The 17455-nt window shown below is 47.0% G+C and overlaps 1 protein-coding gene across 1 annotated transcript in view; it reads left to right on the forward strand.

Annotated features, from left to right (window-relative positions):
* The first annotated feature begins 547 nt into the window (after positions 1-547).
* Positions 548-17455, forward strand: part of LRRC7 (leucine rich repeat containing 7) — a 176054-nt gene continuing 159146 nt past the window's right edge. The window contains exon 1 of the mRNA XM_075037363.1: positions 548-587. Within this exon, the coding sequence (XP_074893464.1) occupies positions 563-587 (25 nt within the window). The 5' untranslated portion in view covers positions 548-562. The remainder of the gene's footprint in view (positions 588-17455) is intronic.

Here is a 17455-nt window from a genome sequence, read left to right on the forward strand (position 1 = left end):
CTGCGGCCCGCCGCATCCCGGCCCCGCTCCCCCGGGGAACGCCGAACCCGTCGCTTTTCCCGCGCCGCTCCCCTCAGGCTGCGAACCCCTCCCCGCGGCTCCCCCGACCCCCGCAACTTATCAAAAGTCAAGAAAATGGCCTCCCACCTCACGCAGGAGGAAGGCGAGCGATGGCTTTTTAGCCTCGCCCCCCCCGCCCCTCCGCTCCCCTCAGCCGGGCGCCCCGTCGGGGCTGCACCGCCCCCCCCCTCCCCTCCCGCCCGGGTCCCCTCAGCTCCGCTCCGCCCCTGCGCCGCCGCGGAGCGCAGCGCGGGCGCGCAGCGGGGACCCGCCCCACCGCCGCCGCCGCCGCCACCTCTCCCGCTCCCGCCGCCGCCGCCGCCTTCTTTGTGTCTGGGCGCCGCCCCGCGCACGGACGGAGGCGGGCCCTGCGCGGCGGGGCCGGCGGGCGGCGAGCCGCGGGCGCGGGCAGCCCTCGGCGTCGCCCCCCGCAGGCTCCGCGTTCGTTCCGCCACCACCACCACCACCACCCCCCAGTCCCCGGACCGCGGTTCGGCCGCGGATGGACGCGCGTTCCCGCCTGCACCGTGAGTACCGCCGGGGCCGCGGCCGGAGGGGGGTGTGTGTGTGTGAGGGGGTTGTGAGGGGGGGTGTGTGTGTGAGGGGGTGTGTGTGAGGGGGGGGTCTGTGTGTGTGAGGGGTGTGTGTGAGGAGGTTTTGTGTGTGTATGAGGGGGTCTGAGGGCGTTTTGTGTGTGTGAGGGGGTTTTGTGTGTGAGAGGGTTTGAGGGGGTTTTGGGGGGGGGGGCGTTGTGTGTGTGAGGGGATTTTGTGTGCGTGTGAGGGGGTTTTGTGTGCGCGAGGGGGTTTGAGGGGGTTTTGTGTGCGTGTGAGGGGATTTTGTGTGCGCGAGGGGGTTTGAGGGGGTTTTGTGTGCGTGTGAGGGGGTTTCGTGTGTGTGAGGTGGGGGGTGCGCGCCCGCGGGGTGACAGCGGCTCCCCCGCGCAGGGCTGCCGCCGCCGCCTACGCCCCCGGTGCGGGCTGCTGCCGCGGGGTGTCCCCGGGATCGGGTCGGGTTACGGGTCCGCGGCCGCGGAGCCTCCGCCGAGGACAAAGGAGCGGCCGGGGGAGCGGCGGGGCAGCGCGGCCCGGCGGCGGGGCTCCCTCCGGTGCGCAGCCCTCGGGCACGGACCGCGCTGGCTGCCGCCCCCCCGCCGTCCCCGTCCCTCCGCCCCGGCTCCCCGCAGGGCTCCCGCACCGAAACGCCGTTTTGTGGTTATTTTCGCGGTCGTTCCCTTCAACCTGCCTGAAACGAGGCATCGGGCTTGGCACGGCTCCTGGAAATTTCTGCGCCCTTTCCAGTTTCGGTACCTTCCTCCCGAAGGACCGGCGCCTCGGGGAGACGTGGCGAGATGCAGCAGTGCCGGGAAAACGCTGCCTTTCCAGAACCCCCCGGCTTCTCACCGTCCCATGTGGCTTAGGTGCTGTCATCCCTCCGCTAACGCAACCCGGCTTTTAAATCTTGGCCGCTTTGGAGAATGCTAGCCCGTGCTGGAAGTCGTTTGCCCGGGGTTGGGGGAACCTCAGGGCAGTGGGGGTGATGAGCTCATACCTGCTCCCCCGGGGAATTCGGAAGAACCTCCCCAACGCCTGGGCAGAGAGCTGGGCCGCAGGCGCGGGGTCTCAGGGCCTGCGGCTGCCCCGGCCCCATCTCCAGCGGCGGCATCTCCGTCTCCCTGCTGAGGGCAGGGGGGGACCGCGTGTGCCGGGGGGCGGGGGGGGGGGAGCGAGGAAACGGCCGGGTTTGCTCGTTATTTCCGCGAGGCTGGGCCGGGGAAGGGTCGTGACCGTGAGAAGGCGCTGTTGAAAGTTCCTCGGTATCGGGGAAATAAAAACGGTCCGTATCCTGGATATTTTTGGTATGCCTATCCCTCCAATTAAGCCCCTTCGTTTTGCTTTGGTACACCTGTGGTTTTCAGCGAAAAACTCTGGCCACGTGCCGTTCTTGGTTTTAACCTCAGGTGTTCAGAGTAATTATAACCCTTAGGAACAGATGAAATATAGAGCGTTTTCCTCATCGTTACCTGACAAGAGAAGTGACTTAATCTGGTGGGTTTTGCCATTACGCATCTGCTCGCTCAGAGACTCGGCAGAGGATGTATGCTTGCCATGGCAACCTCCACGTCGCATATTACAGCCACTTTTTTGGAAGTAGCAAGACTTGTTAAAGAAATAGGAATGGCTGGTTTCAGAAGCTACGTAATTATAAATAAATTGTGCATCTTGGAAAACATGACCTCTTTTCCAAGCATATTAATGTTGCTTCAGTTCATAGGTACGGGGATGGAAGGGGAATCAGCCTCCTGAGGAGGTCATGTATTTTTCTTTTCATGCAACTGCAGTGAAGGAAGGTTTCGTCATTTTTCAAACAGTATTAATTACTGGAATTTATTTCAAAACGGTATTAATTTCGTGATCTTAGAATCAAATACCTTGATGTGCCGTGTCAGCTTGATGTCCATGTGAACTTTAACCTTTGCCAGTATTTGATGTGTAGAACTTTTTCTTTGATAAAACAGTATTTTAAAATTTTTCTTTCAATTATCTCACACAGGAGGAGCTTTTCGGTGTGTTTCTGTTATACAAATAATATGAAATACTTAAAAAAAAATGGTTTTACATTAAACCAATTTTTGCGGTTGCCGAAGTAACAGCAATCATCACTAATTGCCTGCTGTACACTGGATGCTTAACAAGTAGGGAGCAGCAGTTCGGAAGCAAACACTGCTCGCTGCGGAGAGCCTGGCTGGAGGTGGCCGCTCGGACGCAGCGCGACCGGTGCTTGCTATGCTTGTGGGAGTCCATCGAAAGGAGGAGTGGTGCATGGGCGTGAGCAAATTCTTCACTCCTTGGTCCCACAGGAATTTAGAAACGCTTCTTAATCATTCATTACAAATTCGTTAAAGTCGTAGTTGCTTACAAAACGGGATTTTAAAAGGAAGGTTGTCCATTATCTCTGGAATATTTCAAGACGCCAGCGCGCGCGCGCGCTGTTAAAACCACAAAACTTCAGATTAATGAGGAATTAATAGCCCCCTGAGGTATTCGCATCTGTACAAAGCTTCGGCTGTGTGCATTGGTCTTAAAGCAGAGATGCCAAGTGATGCAAAACACGGCAGAGCATCGAACTTCATCGTAGACCCAGAAAACAGGGATTAACCCACATCCGAATGTGGCCAGCAGGTGCTCCCAAGGGAAAGCAGGCTGCAGCTGCGTGGTGGCAGCCCCAGAGCCCCCCCCGAGCCCCGCGCCCACTGAACCACCCCCGGGCTCCGCACTGGCCCCTGCACACAGCCGCCGCGGTGCTGCTGGGTCCTCCGGCAAACGCCGGGAGCTGCTGCCCAGGAGGGGCAGCCATTCAGTGCCTGGGGTCAGGGAGAGGAGCGGGGGACCGATGTGCTGCAAAGGTTTCCCAGTGCTTCCGAAAGGGTGAATTTTAGCCTACTAGACATTCAGCTAATACAACCCCTACCCTGACCTGCTGGGGGGTGATGTGTGAGCGGTGACTCCAGCCCTGGAGCTGCGCAGAAGCCCCAGCTGTGGTCCTGGGCAGCCCCGCTTGGGCAGGGCTTGGACTGGTGACCCAAGAGTCAGACCTTCTGTAAGTGGGTGTAGGAGGAAATGCTTCCCTTGAAATAAGGGCGTGCGAATCCGTTGGCCCCATCACAGGCGCTTTGAAAATCCGCTGGTCCACCAGACCAGTATCTGAAAGCCCGCCCCGATTACTCTGTTAAGTGTGGTGTAGAAAACTGTCCCAGAAATAGTCAGTGCTACTTTGTAATCTAAATTAATGATCTCGGTAGATCTAGGCTGAGCACAGACCAAGCACCTGAATGTTGTATTAAGCCCTATTTAAAGATTTGTAAGAGCCACCATGTGTCTTTGGTTTTCATCTCAGCTCTCTCTAATTTTAGCGTGGTTTCTGTAGGCTTTAATTTGCCGGCACGGCAGATTGCATCAAATCCTAGGACAAGTCTTTCAGAACTGTTTGCTTTTTGTCAGATCTTTTTTTTTTTTCTGGGAACGCAGCAATTTGTGGATGGCAGAGAAATCCTACGTGTTTTACCGTGCCTCTTCACTGGGCAGATACACACTTTTTAGTGTGACCCGCTTAGAAGTTACAGAAAAGTTGAAGGTGGGGAGATGTAATGGTCAAGAGGAAGAACGCGTGGAAGGAGCTGTGAATTGGGCTGGGTGCAACTTCGTGGAAGAGGTCTGACAGCCCAGAGGAGAGGCTGCCTCTGGCAGTTCTGTAGCTAAGTGCAAAATTAGGGAAGTAAAGGAGCATAAAATCCGTACAGCTCGAGAGGTGCTCTGGTGAGGTGGAGCAAGTAAGATGTTAATGGATCAAGTTACGGTGAATAAAGAAGGAAAGGAAGGCATAAGTTCAGGAAGGCTGCTCTTTTTTATTATAAGGAGAACAGTCTTCATCCTTTAGTTCACTCGTATCCAGAGTGAAGGAATATATAGCTACAGGAGTTTAAGCTTATTGGAGGAAAATGCTTCCCCCGCCATCCCCCCCCCAAATATTTTGCTGGGGGGAAAGGAAATGAAAATGAGAGCTCTTGGTGCAAAGAAAATCTGAGGAGAGCAAGTTTAACCTTTTATAAGCGTAGGCGACAGTGGGCAGAAAAAATCTGAGTCTGTCTCGATTGGGTGCAGGACAGCAATACCGTTTATTGAGATCCAGTAATCAAGATGTGTGAAACAGTGGGTGGGACTCCTGTGGGTCTGTGCTTGCTATGCAAGTTCCCCTGGATGGGAAACAAACACTTGGCTTTATGTCCTGTAAATTGTCAGTCACTACTGTTTTTTCAATGATGCGCTTAAGATGTAAAGACATACTTGTGAAATCTTTGATGCTTAGTTTATCACTGAAGTTTGATGCTTGGAAGATATGACAAGGACTATAAATAGAGCAATCAATAGACCAATCTTCCAGGTATAAAATACGTACTTAAAGAGCATTTTGATAAACAGAAATCCATGTGAGCTCAGAAGTTCATGTCGTGTGACATCACGAGCTGCAGAGCAGAGCGTGCCTGCCTGCTCACTGATGGTAGGAGTCGGCAGGCTGTGGGCACTGACCTCGAGTCATGTAGCTGATGCTCCGTTCCCCAGAGAGTGCTGCTCTGAAGTGGAGAATCGAGTGGAATTTAAAGCTTTGGTTGACTTGGATTGTTTTTCCGCTGCTGATTTTAAAATACCGCTTTGTTGTTGTCTTTTTTTTTTTTTTTTTTTTTTTTTTTACTTTTAAAATTTTTACTGCAATTGACGTAGGGAAGATTGTGGAAGGAAGCTGAGGGCGTGCCAGGAGAAAGATGGCATGCCAGCAACTGCTCTGAGAGGAACCCACTGTCGTAATGGATTTACACCTTACTCGTCTCATGTCAGGAGTGACGTGAGAGGCCGTCATCAGTGCTGTCCTTCCTTTCTGCAACATGCATTATTTCATCGGTGGTAGATGTTGGGTCTTGGCTGTGGTCGGAGGTGAACGAGCCCCGGTGGGAGCCGAGCTGTGAGGCTGAGGAAGCGCCGTAACGAGATGAGAGGAGCTGTCAGCGGGGAGGCCCTGGTGCCTTCGGTGGCCGAGGAGTGGAGCTGTGGCTGGCAGGTCCTGCTGGCAGAGCACGGGGTCGCAGAGCCAGGAGCTCCATCTCCAGCTCTTCCCAGGTCAAACCCCACCAATCCCTCCCACCGTCTGCTTCTCTTGCATCACTTTGTTCTCAAATACATTAAAAAAAACTCCATTCAAGCGCCGTATGTTCTGTTTTCAACACCGCCTTCCCGCCTTCTCTTCGCTGTTGCTATTCTCAGTGTTTGACCATTGAAGAGTCTTTCGGGCAGAGGCTCTTCAGCCCTGGTAGATGCTTTGTGAGGTGTTCATGGTCCTCATTACTCTGGACAAAAGGGCAGTTTGGAGCACCACCCTGACAAGAGGGAGACGTGGGGATGGTTCCGGAGCGATGCCTGGAAGCCGGGCAAGCTGGCAGTGAAATGGACGGGGCTGGGGAGGAGAATGCGTCACCCCAGCGGGAAGGGGCCTCTCAGTACCTGGTGGGCAGCTTCACTTCATAATTAGTGTAAAATCTGCTAAAGGTGTTGTTTGAGTGGTGTCAAAATCTCCTTGTACCTTGCGTTTAATTTTGCCTCGGGTATTTGATACACTGATCAAACCGTATGGTGCATGTGTTAGGCGGTTCCACCTCTAGGCATACTGAAGCTTTTGCTGTTGTTACAATAAAAATTCTTAAATTTTAAAGCCTGAGTACTAAATTGGTAGCTTTCAGCAGTTCTCTAATTATGTGAGACATTTTTTGTACTTAACAAATGGTTCTTATTCTTGCCAGCACTTCAGCCCGGTGTTCTAGGACTGTGGGTGTCAGAGAACAGAACATATTTCTGTGTCTGTGAATATGATCCCACACGTTGTCTTAAGTGGGAAAATGTTCACAGCCCTTATATGGCAAGGGATTTTTTCCTAAATCCATCAGTGCTTTCTCCTGCAGTAATAATGCAGTTTTATCTTCCTGGTGCTTTGTAGGCTGGATATTGATTATGAACCAGAAATATGAAATGCTCTTTCTTTTTTCATGGCAAAAATATCCTGCAGTGTAACCTGCTCTGTCTTGCAAACCATTCAGAAATTGTTTCCAGAAGTGGCTAATGGTTTTCAACAGCTAATCAGTGTATAGATGCCAGACTAATAGGTAAATACCTGAGAGCAGCAAGGGTGCAAGGATTTATTTTTTTTCTGGCACTGTGCATCTCTTCTTCATCTTTGCCGTGAGTTTACATGCCCCTCCTCGTGTTCAGCCATTTCAACAGCAGAGTTGCAGTCTCTTACAGCCAAGCGCTGTAGAAGAAGCTAAGATTTCTGCGTGTCACGGCACAGTGACATATTGCACAGCGATGTGCCATGCTTTCCAGTCGTGTGCCAGAGGGTATCTTGCCATGTTATGCAGTGAGATTTGTGAAATACATGAGTTACCAGAGCACCTCATGATGTTCTGAATGAACACTGGTGAGAGGCTGGTCACAAATTCATGAACACGTGAAATAAAGGGCGAAGAGTTCTTTAGGGCGATGGAAGAGCAGAGTGACCCTCAAATGGATTTTGCTGAGAAATACTCATTTTTGCATTAGGTATTTCTGCCCAGTGGCATAATACCCCCAAATCCTTTTGGTTTGTAACAGGAAGGCTTTGTAATGCTTGTGGTTACATGCAGGAGGAGGAGTTCTGAGGCTTTGTCCATGATGGATGTCCATGGGAAGGCCAGAGGTTGAGTATGGACGTGCTGCAGGCGGAGCCTGATGGATGTTTTGGTGCAAGACCTGTGTGGTCACCCAATGCAGAGGGCAGTCACCTGATGTAAAGGGCACCCAGCTAGTGTGGATGGGAGAGCGGGAAGAGTAATGACATGAGCATGGATGGTGTTACCCATGGGTAAGCAATGTCATCTTGTGAGCTTTCATGACCGCCCATGTTTTGAGGGACTATGCGTGTTGGTCCTCTCCTACATGGGCATGTGGCAAGAAGGGAAGGAGATGCCTACTGGAGGAGCGGGGATCTGTCGGGATCCATGGGGATCTGCAGGGCTCCATGGGGAGAGGCAGGTGCTGGGAAGCAGCTGGAAGTGCAGCCTGAACAGGAGGATCCAGGATCCTCTTGGACTCCCTGCGTTGATGGTCACATTCTGCATTTCCTTGGTAGTCCTTGGGTACCTTCTTCCTTTTTTCATCCGTGCTTTGTCCTGTGACAGATAAGAAAGTATTGCTTCGCAGGCTTGTCTTGTAGAATGACCTGCACCTCTGCATCCTTGTAGGATAGCACGGGGTGTCTGCAGTGACTTGTGTCGTAGGACTGGAGGGTCTACCGGATCCCACCTCCTGCTCGGTGGGAAGGACGTCTTTATGTCTGATGCACAGCACAGGGTTGTACCTGCCTCTGGCGCCTGAGGGAGCCGTGTTGTGTCACCTGCGTGGGAGCACGTTGTCCCCTCTGGGGTCTGAGCATAGCAGAGATGCTGCTGTCGAATCATAGATACATTCGTTGTCTCATGAATTAAGAAAATGTTATAATCCTGTATATGAGTAGGAAGATTAATCATTATAGTACAGAAATTTAGTTATGACCAGTATTAATAACATTCTAAGGTTTAATAATTTTCTTGAAAGTTCTACAGCTGAGCAAAACCTATTTATTTACACGGGTGACTTAATTTTTTAAGGTAGGGTTTAAGTATCAAAACAAATTGGATCAGAAATGCTGTGAAAGTCTCTATGATTTTTAGTATCTTCTTGGAGTGACAGTTAAGTAGAACCATCTCTTGCTTTCTGAAAGGAAGAAGCTGTGGGAGTTTTGAGACAAAATGTAACATTTTTTGAACAGTATTTTTTACCAAATACTTAACAAAATAACAGTTTATGTGAGAAATGCTAGAACATACATATATTCTATTTGTAGCCATATATTGATACGGTCTATATAACAACGTGGTTTGTAGTTTATGAATGTCTCCTAGAACAGAGGATTTGACTCAGAACTATCTTCAGGACAAAGGCAATCTTCATGGACTGTCCCCACTAGGGACTTCTGCCTGATGTGCCATTTTGGGGAACACTGGTCCTCATGAAATTTGAGAACAAACCTCAGTTAACATGTATGTATTTGTAGGAATTCTTCTTAGTGCCATAAAATATGTTTTTCTTTATTTGTTGTTCCATGGTTGCAGATGCTGCAGTATTTTTCTAAGGTTTTTTTTCCTAGTAAAGCCACATTTCAGGATTCCTGCAGGAGTATCTGTGAAAGAGGCCATGCTAAAAAATGAACACTGACATACTTGCCTCTGCTAGCACATCAGCTTTCAAATCTGTGCACAGAAACTCCTTTAAAGTAAGTCTTTCTCTGCACTTTCCAAGGCTAACCAGTGCCTGTGTCTTCATTCTGCCAGGGAAAGGCACTCTTTTTAATGGGATGTCATTAACACTCTGCTGCTGAGTGATTATTTCCATTTATAATAGCAACGATATGTTAACTTCGACAAGTTAAAAATTAAGATCCTGGAACTGCCAGTCAGAGTGCAAGGGCTGCTGGCATTCTTTAATCATCACTGCTATTTTTGTGGGGACAGATTTAGCATAAATAGGTGTGATGCAAAGTGTCATACCATATTTAGTCCTTGTCCAAGACATCTTGGACTTGGTGCTCTTTGTATAAAATTAATCAAGAAAATCAATCTGTATCCATGGGGAGGGGTGGGGAAAACCAAACAAACAAAACCTAGTTGTATAATTTGCTTCCCTCCCCAGTTTTTCTTTAATTTAGCTGACTTTGTGTGAAATACAACAAAGAAAATAGTTTCCAATACAGTTAGGTGATGACCCTGCTTGTGAGGTGTATGTTTTGTGCAGTAACTTAAAGGGCTGCTTAATTTGTGGCACATGGAGCTAAATGGGATTACATTGGTTGTTGTTGAGTTTGGCTCTGGTCCAGAGCTGTCTTTAGAAACATTGAGGTCTACATCCCTTATTCAGAATACAGTATTTTAACAACACTCCCAAGGTTGCTTTATTCCCTTATACAGTGGTGTTTTGGTTTGTTGTTGTTTTTTCCACCTTTCGATATTGCATATTGCCTCTTAGCAGAAAGACTCTTCTGTGGTCATCTTCGTTCTCCGCTCCGATGCCCCCACCAGCCCCTCTACCTGCTCAGGCACTACCTTACCCTGGGAAATGAAATTAGGACAAGAATAAGGAGGCGGGAGACTGATATTTCTCAGGACTTGCATCTCCTCTATGCAGCTCCTGCAATTGGGATATCATCTGTAAATTTGGTTAAAGCAGTAAAAAACTCATCAGTGTTGGCTGTCAGATTAGCCTGAGATTAGATAAATCTTAATTACTTCTGCTAGATTTGATTCTGAGTAGTCACACTAAACTCATTATAATAAGTTAGGGGGTCACCTAGGGAGAAACTGAGAGGTAGGATTAACGTATTGTGTTATCAGAAATTATTCTCTGATACCAGGTTTATTTGGAGCTCTCGTTTTTGCACTGGAGATGATGATGAGCTGCTCCCGATCCATGTTCTCCATGCCACCCAGGATTTGGTAGATATCTATCACATTTCCCCTAACTCATCTCTTTTATAAAATGACCTACTTAGTGACTCTTCACAGAGAAGTCTATACCTTTGCCCGTCCTTTTCATCCTATTTTGAGCATTTTCCATATCTAGTGTGTCCTTCCTTTTTATTTCAATGAGGGGACCATTTTTTAATAGCTTTAGAATAGCTCTGGGAAACCTTAAGGCAAAAGAAATTGTGTCCTTTCTGAAATACTTTGCATTTTTCTAGTCCATTAGTCTGAATGCACTGACTTTGGCAGCAAGGGGTGAACAGCATGAAGAAACAACCAGTATTAACAGAAATATAAGATTAACAGAATATGATGAGTTTGTTCTTCTTAATAAATGCTTACCTACAATACAATACCCTTTAGGAGGAATGTTCATAGTTGACAAGAAAGAAAAAAGAGCGATCATTATCTTTCTAATGAACTGATAAGTCTGAATATGAAATCATCTACAGAAGCTACCTCTTAGCTTCTATCCATCCTCTTTCTTGATCTACTTTACAATAGATAACTTGGCTCCTCCTTTGTTTGGGGTTAAGAAAAAACACTTCAGTGTTGAGTACAAAACCCATTATTGGCCCTTGTCTCTCTCACATAATTTGTGTGTGCGTGTGTATAAACGTATATGTGTGTATATATAAAAAAAAATACAGATTTATGTGAATACATGCATAAACACTTGGATTCACACTGATCGTAGAGATTGCTCCATTCTCACAATAGCAGAGGACCTGGAAACTTTCAGTAAGTGAAATGCAAACCATTAAGGAGTTTTATGGCTTTTCAAAACCTTCAGCATGTGGTGGTGCCAGGGCTTCGTTTTTACCTCCTGTGGCTTCTCAGTTCTGTCTGAAGGTTATGTAGTGGAATAATTTGTGCTGGAACAGGTTAAACTGGAAACGGGGTGAGCAGAGCATGTTTCAGGTGATGTATGTGTTTAGGAAGTGTCACGATACTCGCACGTATTTGGCAGGAGGCAATGAGTGAAAGCAGGGACTCCATGAAGCAGTGTGAAAGCAAACGGCAAAATAAAGAAATCTTGGAGCTGAATTGTTTTCTCCTTAAAGTCTGAAGAGCATTGGTGTTCACTGTTATATTATGGCAGAAAAAAGGTGCAAACTGCTTGCACGTGGGCCTTCTTGGGGCTGCCTTCAGCAGCCAGTGCCCTCAGACTCCCCGTGAAAGGGGGAGGTTGCACCTAAATCCTGTGTGTCCTAATGACCTCATTGAGTCATGTTTTCATAGCAGCTTTGTTGCCATTTCAGGATTTTTTTAATAAGCAGCTTGATTTTTCCCGTAAGCCCTTAGCGCGCAGAGGCTGCGGTAGGGACCCGTACTGTTCCCACCGTTCCTGGAGGGCAGCAGCCGGGTGACAGACGCGGGCAGCTCTTGCTCAGGCTCCCATCCCACATGCCGCTGCTGCAGCAGAAACCTGCGGCAGACCCCAGCTCAGGCAAGCTGCGCATTGATCAATGGCATACTCTGACAGCGGTGCTTTTATTCCTCAGCTCTGCCATACTGGCCCATTCACCTTGAAACGGTGATCAGCACTGACGGCTGAAAGCTTTCCTAGAGACGAAAGGGAGATGACTGTCCCCCTCGGCTTGCCTTTGGATACAGAGCGCGGGGCTGGATGTTCAGGGCAGTGTGCACAGAGCTGCAGTGGCTGGTCCCCCAGGTGGGAACTCCGAGTCCAACTGGGACGATCCGTTGTGCGGAGGTACCGACCTTGTGCCTTGGGGGTGAGCTTTGTGAAGACCGAAGGGCAAAGCTGTTCCCTGTGGGAGAGCTGCGAAGGTGGATGCTGGCTCTTGGGAAAGCTGCTTAGGGGTAGGTTTTTTTTCTTTTTCAAGTTTACCCAGAATTTCTGAAACATCTACATAAAGAAGTAGATCTTTTCAGGCACACAAGGATTTTTCCAGACCTGCTTTGTTCTTCAGTCTCATGAAAAAGCTTGCACATCTGCCAGACTTTGGGTCTTGAACTGAATTTTTCCAATTTATAATTGCTTCCCTGATAAATATTTTCTTCTTTAGACTGTTATGACTAGAGGGGGAAAACCACAATTCTCTGCCTGGGATAGTAACTTTTGATGGTCTTCCATTTTGAAACGTTCTGACCCTTTTGGAAGAAGGGCACACTGTGGTTCAGTGGGGAGCTTTTTTTACACCCTCCTGAGAATCCAGGTGGATTTGACCAACATGCCAGCCTTTGGAAGAGCGCACCCCAGCCTGTAGTGGGGAATGCCCTCGGCTTTCGGGAGCCACCTCACCCGGAGTGTCTGGGATGCTCAGCATGTAACTGCTCAGTGTCCCAGCGGGGAGAACAAACATTTTTGGGCAGGGGAGCAAGGACTGGCACAGCAGCTTCAAGAGGAGGCTCTGCAGCAGCTCTGTGATACTCTGTGTAGAAATACAGAGAGTCATATGGAGCGTCCTCCCGGTTTCTGAGGCTTTAACTAGTGTTCAGGAAGTAAAACTGTTCTTTGAACAAGGATGAGAAAACAAAGATAAGAATAGCTGTCCATAAAGTGTCATCCCTATGTACACTGATAGGGCTGTTCTGTGGAAAAATTAGTGTGAGACTGTGTGGTTAAAGGTGATGTCATGAAAATGCACAGCAAAACTGCCTCAATGCCAAAGGAGCATTCATGCTGTCCTGCTGTGAAGCTTAACTTGCCATTCTGATCCTGTAACACAGACTTTTCACGTACAGAAATGTAGAATGTTAGTATTATTTTTTCAGATAGAGCATCTGTTGCTATCTCCGAAAAACACATATTGCAGTTCTGTAATGCATTTGTAATGCATTTAATTCTTCGTATATTTCATTTTAGTCATATAGCCCTTAGTTTTAAACTACCAGTTGAGCATTAATGGGCAAACCTTTTTTTCTGCTTTTATTGTGATTTCATTTCAACCAACTGTGCTCCAAAACACAGAGAAAAATTGAAAAACTCCCCCCCCCCGTGACTTGGAAGACACCCTCTGCATTATTTCCTGACCATTGAGGACTGCATATTTATAGCTAAGCTAAGAGCAGAGATCAGTCAAAACCTTGCAGCGAGACCTGAGTGCAGGCATTGCATGCCACACTGCAGGTCTGTGGAGCACATTGCACAAGTGAAGTAACAGGCTCTTGCCGAGCAATAGTAGAAGGGGCCAACTACAAACGCCTTTACCATTCCACGTTCAAGACCGTGGTGCAAAAGGCTTTTTGAGATGAACTGCATACAAAAGAGAGGTGACCTGCCCATGGTTTTTCAGGAGGTAAAGCAGACTTCTGTTTGCTGCTGTGGTGAGGGTGTTGCAGTAACACACTGCATTTCACTGCTTGAAACAGAGAGGAACAGAAAGGGTACTTGGAAGCTGTACGGTGGAAAATGCTATTAATATTAAGGCACTTTCTCTTGTTTTCAACTGTGAACTGTAATTTACTATGATTATTTGTTTCCTAATAAATTGTGTGTAGCTCATCTCAACATCAAAACACATTAAACTTTTTGCTCAGATGTCTGTTATGCAGGCTAATTTAATTCATCTTTGGAAAGGAGTTTATGACTAGATGCATGAGATTTGACTTCGAGATATCACGCAGCTTGTTCTTTCTATCTGGATCTAGCCAGAAGGTCAAATTCTGCTCCTTTCTATCCTCATAATTTAATTGAAGTCAAGAGAGCTCCATAGGTATAAATGAAAGTACACTCATTAAATACCAGTGCAGTATGGGAGGGTACTGAATTTCAAGAAAAGGTGGTAATACATGAATGAAATGGCTGCTAGTCTATTGAGAAAGCCATCCGCTGATGTTTGTCTTACAAAAGCTTCCAACATTTCAGCTGGAGCGGCTACTGTTTAGCTAATGGAATTAAAATAGGGATTTCAAATTTAAATAGAAATGAAATGCAGACTAGTGACTACTGACACCATTTAACTGCAGATATAACATTATTAATTAGTGAGTGAAAGAAGCTTATTAGCAAGCTACATCATGACATTGTTCTGGAGATGATTGTTCTGTTATTAAAATTACTTAGGAAAGATAGTCCACAGCTAAATGTAATTTAAGGTTGTTCTCACATTTTGTCTCTCTACTTTTCTGCTCTTTTTGCTTATCTTTTCAAATTGTGGTTGGACAAATTCTGCTTTGGTATCTTGTAATTGTAAGTTGGTGCCGGTGTTCAGCTCTGTGCAGGAGGCTGTGGCTACCACTTTGTCCAGCTTACCATGTCAAACCCTCAGTCCTCACATCACTTCTCCTTTGCTAGCCAAACCAGAGCTTTTTTTGCATTTTTTTACTCCTTTGAGAAGATGTTCTTGTGTGTTTTGTGTGGATATGCAATCTTGCCCATTTAGCATCATAGAATCACAGCATCGTTCAGGTTGGAGAAGACCTTTCGGATCATCAACTCCAACCATTAACCTAGTGCTGCCAAGTCCACCACTAACCCATGTCCCTAAGCACCACATCTACACGTCTTTTAAATACCTCCAGGGATGGTGACTCAGCCCCTTCCCTGGACAGTCTGCTCCAGTGCTTGACAACCCTTTCGGTGAGAAATTTTTTCCCAATATCCAATGTAAACCTCCCCTGGCGCAACTCAAGGCTGTTTCCTTTCATCCTACCGCTTGTTACTTGGGAGAAGAGACCAACCCTCACCTCACTACAACCTCCTTCCAGGTAGTTTTAGAGAGCGACAAGGTCTCCCCTCAGCCTCCTTTTCTCCAGACGTAACAACCCCAGTTCCCTCAGCCGCTCCTCGTGAGACTTGCTCTGTAGACCCTTCACCAGCTTCGTTGCCCTTCTCTGGATGGGCTCCAGCACCTCAATGTCTGTCTTGTGGTGAGGGGCCCAAAACTGAACACAGTATTCGAGGTGCAGCCTCACCAGTGCTGAGTGCAGGGGGACGATCCCTGCCCTAGTCCTGCTGGCCACAAGACTTCTGATACAGGCCAGGATGCCGTTGGCCGCCTTAGCCAGCTGGGCACACTGCTGGCTCATATTCATTATTTTACTCTTCATTTTATATATACTGTGTTACATTATGACTTTATGGTATGAGTGTGCAGGGACGAGCGAGCTGATGAGGTGTGCTGGCCTTCAGGGCTGCACCAGTTTAAAACCCTGCCTGAGAATTGCTGGTTTGGAAAATCATCATTGCTGTGGGTACCGCTGGGAGTGGAGCGGGAGCCCCACAAGGGTCCAGCAGACCCCAGGCAAGTATGTCAGTGTGAGATGAGGTGCTCAGCTCACGTACCGTGATCAAAACCACTCCTGGTTTTGCCTGCGTTGCCCCTGCTCTGGCCCAGCAGCATTCAAGGACTCATTTTGGATGGTTTAACACCCACCCTACAAAAATATCCTGTGTCGGTATCTGTGTTGCGTTCTTCTCAGGGAAGAAAATAGAGCTGAAGGGTGCTGTGCTGCATCCTCACAGCTTCTCCTACACACGCTAACGGCAGCCAAGCAGGGACAGAATGAGACAGTAACCTGGGTGGTTACATGGTAAAATAATTTATAAACACCAATCCTTAAAAAAAAAAACATGCCAAGAAAGAAATCCAGGTCTTTTACAATATCAGTAATGATTTTGTAATTGATTTCCTGGAGCAAAATTTTTAATTTTATGACATTTCAGTGTCTTATAGATTTGTGAGGTATTTGTCAACAAGATGAGCACAAGCCAGATTTATTCCTAGGAGTTCTAAGAGTCCTGTAACAATGTCTATTTAATGAAGTGCAAGGGATATAAAGTAACTTCAGCCATGGTTTATACTACACAACATTAATGGAATTATATCAGGGGCTCAGTTAAGTTGCTGAAATGTCATCTACGGGCTCTGTATTGTAAGGGCATATTGTTGAATATATCTTATTTTTATATTTTGTACTGAACATTGCTGGAGTCATTGGATCTAGGAACTGCTGTGCCTCTCCTTTACCTTTCTCTTTCACTAGCGCAGATCCAATTATTTCTTTGGACTTACCACATAATTGCAGCTGTGTAACTCACGATGAAAGGGGGTGTATGGGAACCTGTAGTGAGCACAAAGCAATGTGCAGGCAGCCCATGAGTTGCACACAATGAGGAGCCCGCTCTGCTTTCCTTGATGGTAACGTAAAACAGGAGTCGCTCACTCAACGTGGCACAGAAAGCAGAACTGAATTCTCTGCTTTCACGTGTATTAAGCTGTTGAGGATTCACATCTTGGGAGCGACCTTGGGGTCAAAGTCCCAGGATTAGCCAGAGGTTCAGCTCTGAGAAGCACCAGAAAAGGACCTGCAGGTCCAGATGTTTTATAGCCTGTCCTTTATTAGCTTGAGCAAACTTGGTGTCTCACCTATGGTTTCAAGAGCGGAATGCAAATCCCAGACATTCAGGCTATTATGCAGGCACATGAATGACCCAGCAATACAGGACAGACAGTGGTCCTGTATGATTTAATTTGAACTCATGTCTGTAGCAGTGCCTGTAACATACAGGCAGTGGAATAAATACTGTGCCCCAAACCATTGTAAAGCTTTGAAAATCAAGAGCCATTTAAGGCATTGAGATGTGCTATATGAATAATGTGTAGGTGACTTTCTAATCACCAATTCCTCTGTCAAGTTTTTATTAGCTGTGTGCAGTATGCTAATACAAGAGAAAGAATGTCTTCCATTTTGTTATTCTGTTTTTCTGGGCTTCTTGTTTTTATTTTTGCAAGTGCATATGATGTGTCAGTTCTTGAAGGTTGTAAAAGAACTCCAAAATAGCTTAATTCTTTTTCTAAAACCATTGAGGAAATGATAGGAAATTATGAGTCACTTCATGCTTTCAGAATCACGAACACAAACTGGATCCTGGTCCAAAGGTTCCCTGAGATCATTAAAACTTACATTAACTTGCATGAGATACGAATCAGGCTGCCAAAACTTGTGTTCAGCACAGCTTTATCAGAGGTTTTATTCTGCACAGAGCTAAATACGGTTTTTTATAACAAGCTGATATTTGTACTTGAAATAGTGCATAGTGTAATGAAAATATAAAAATACTAGTAAGAGATCATTCTGAGATGCCTTTCACTCTTTCAAAAAATATTCTGCACAATGTCATGCCCTGATAATATTTCATTTTATGCTGCAAAATTTTGTTTGGAAGCACCAGTTAGAACAGCTCAGTGTGATTAAATCAAGTGCCTGTTACAGGAAAATTCAGTCTGATTTGCAAGTTGCGTGTTGTGAAAGGGAAGGTTGTGTTTTCTTAAGCAGATATCAACT

This window comes from Buteo buteo, chromosome 10 (genome assembly GCF_964188355.1).
Source record: "Buteo buteo chromosome 10, bButBut1.hap1.1, whole genome shotgun sequence".
In the NCBI taxonomy this organism is placed as follows: Eukaryota; Metazoa; Chordata; class Aves; order Accipitriformes; family Accipitridae; genus Buteo; species Buteo buteo.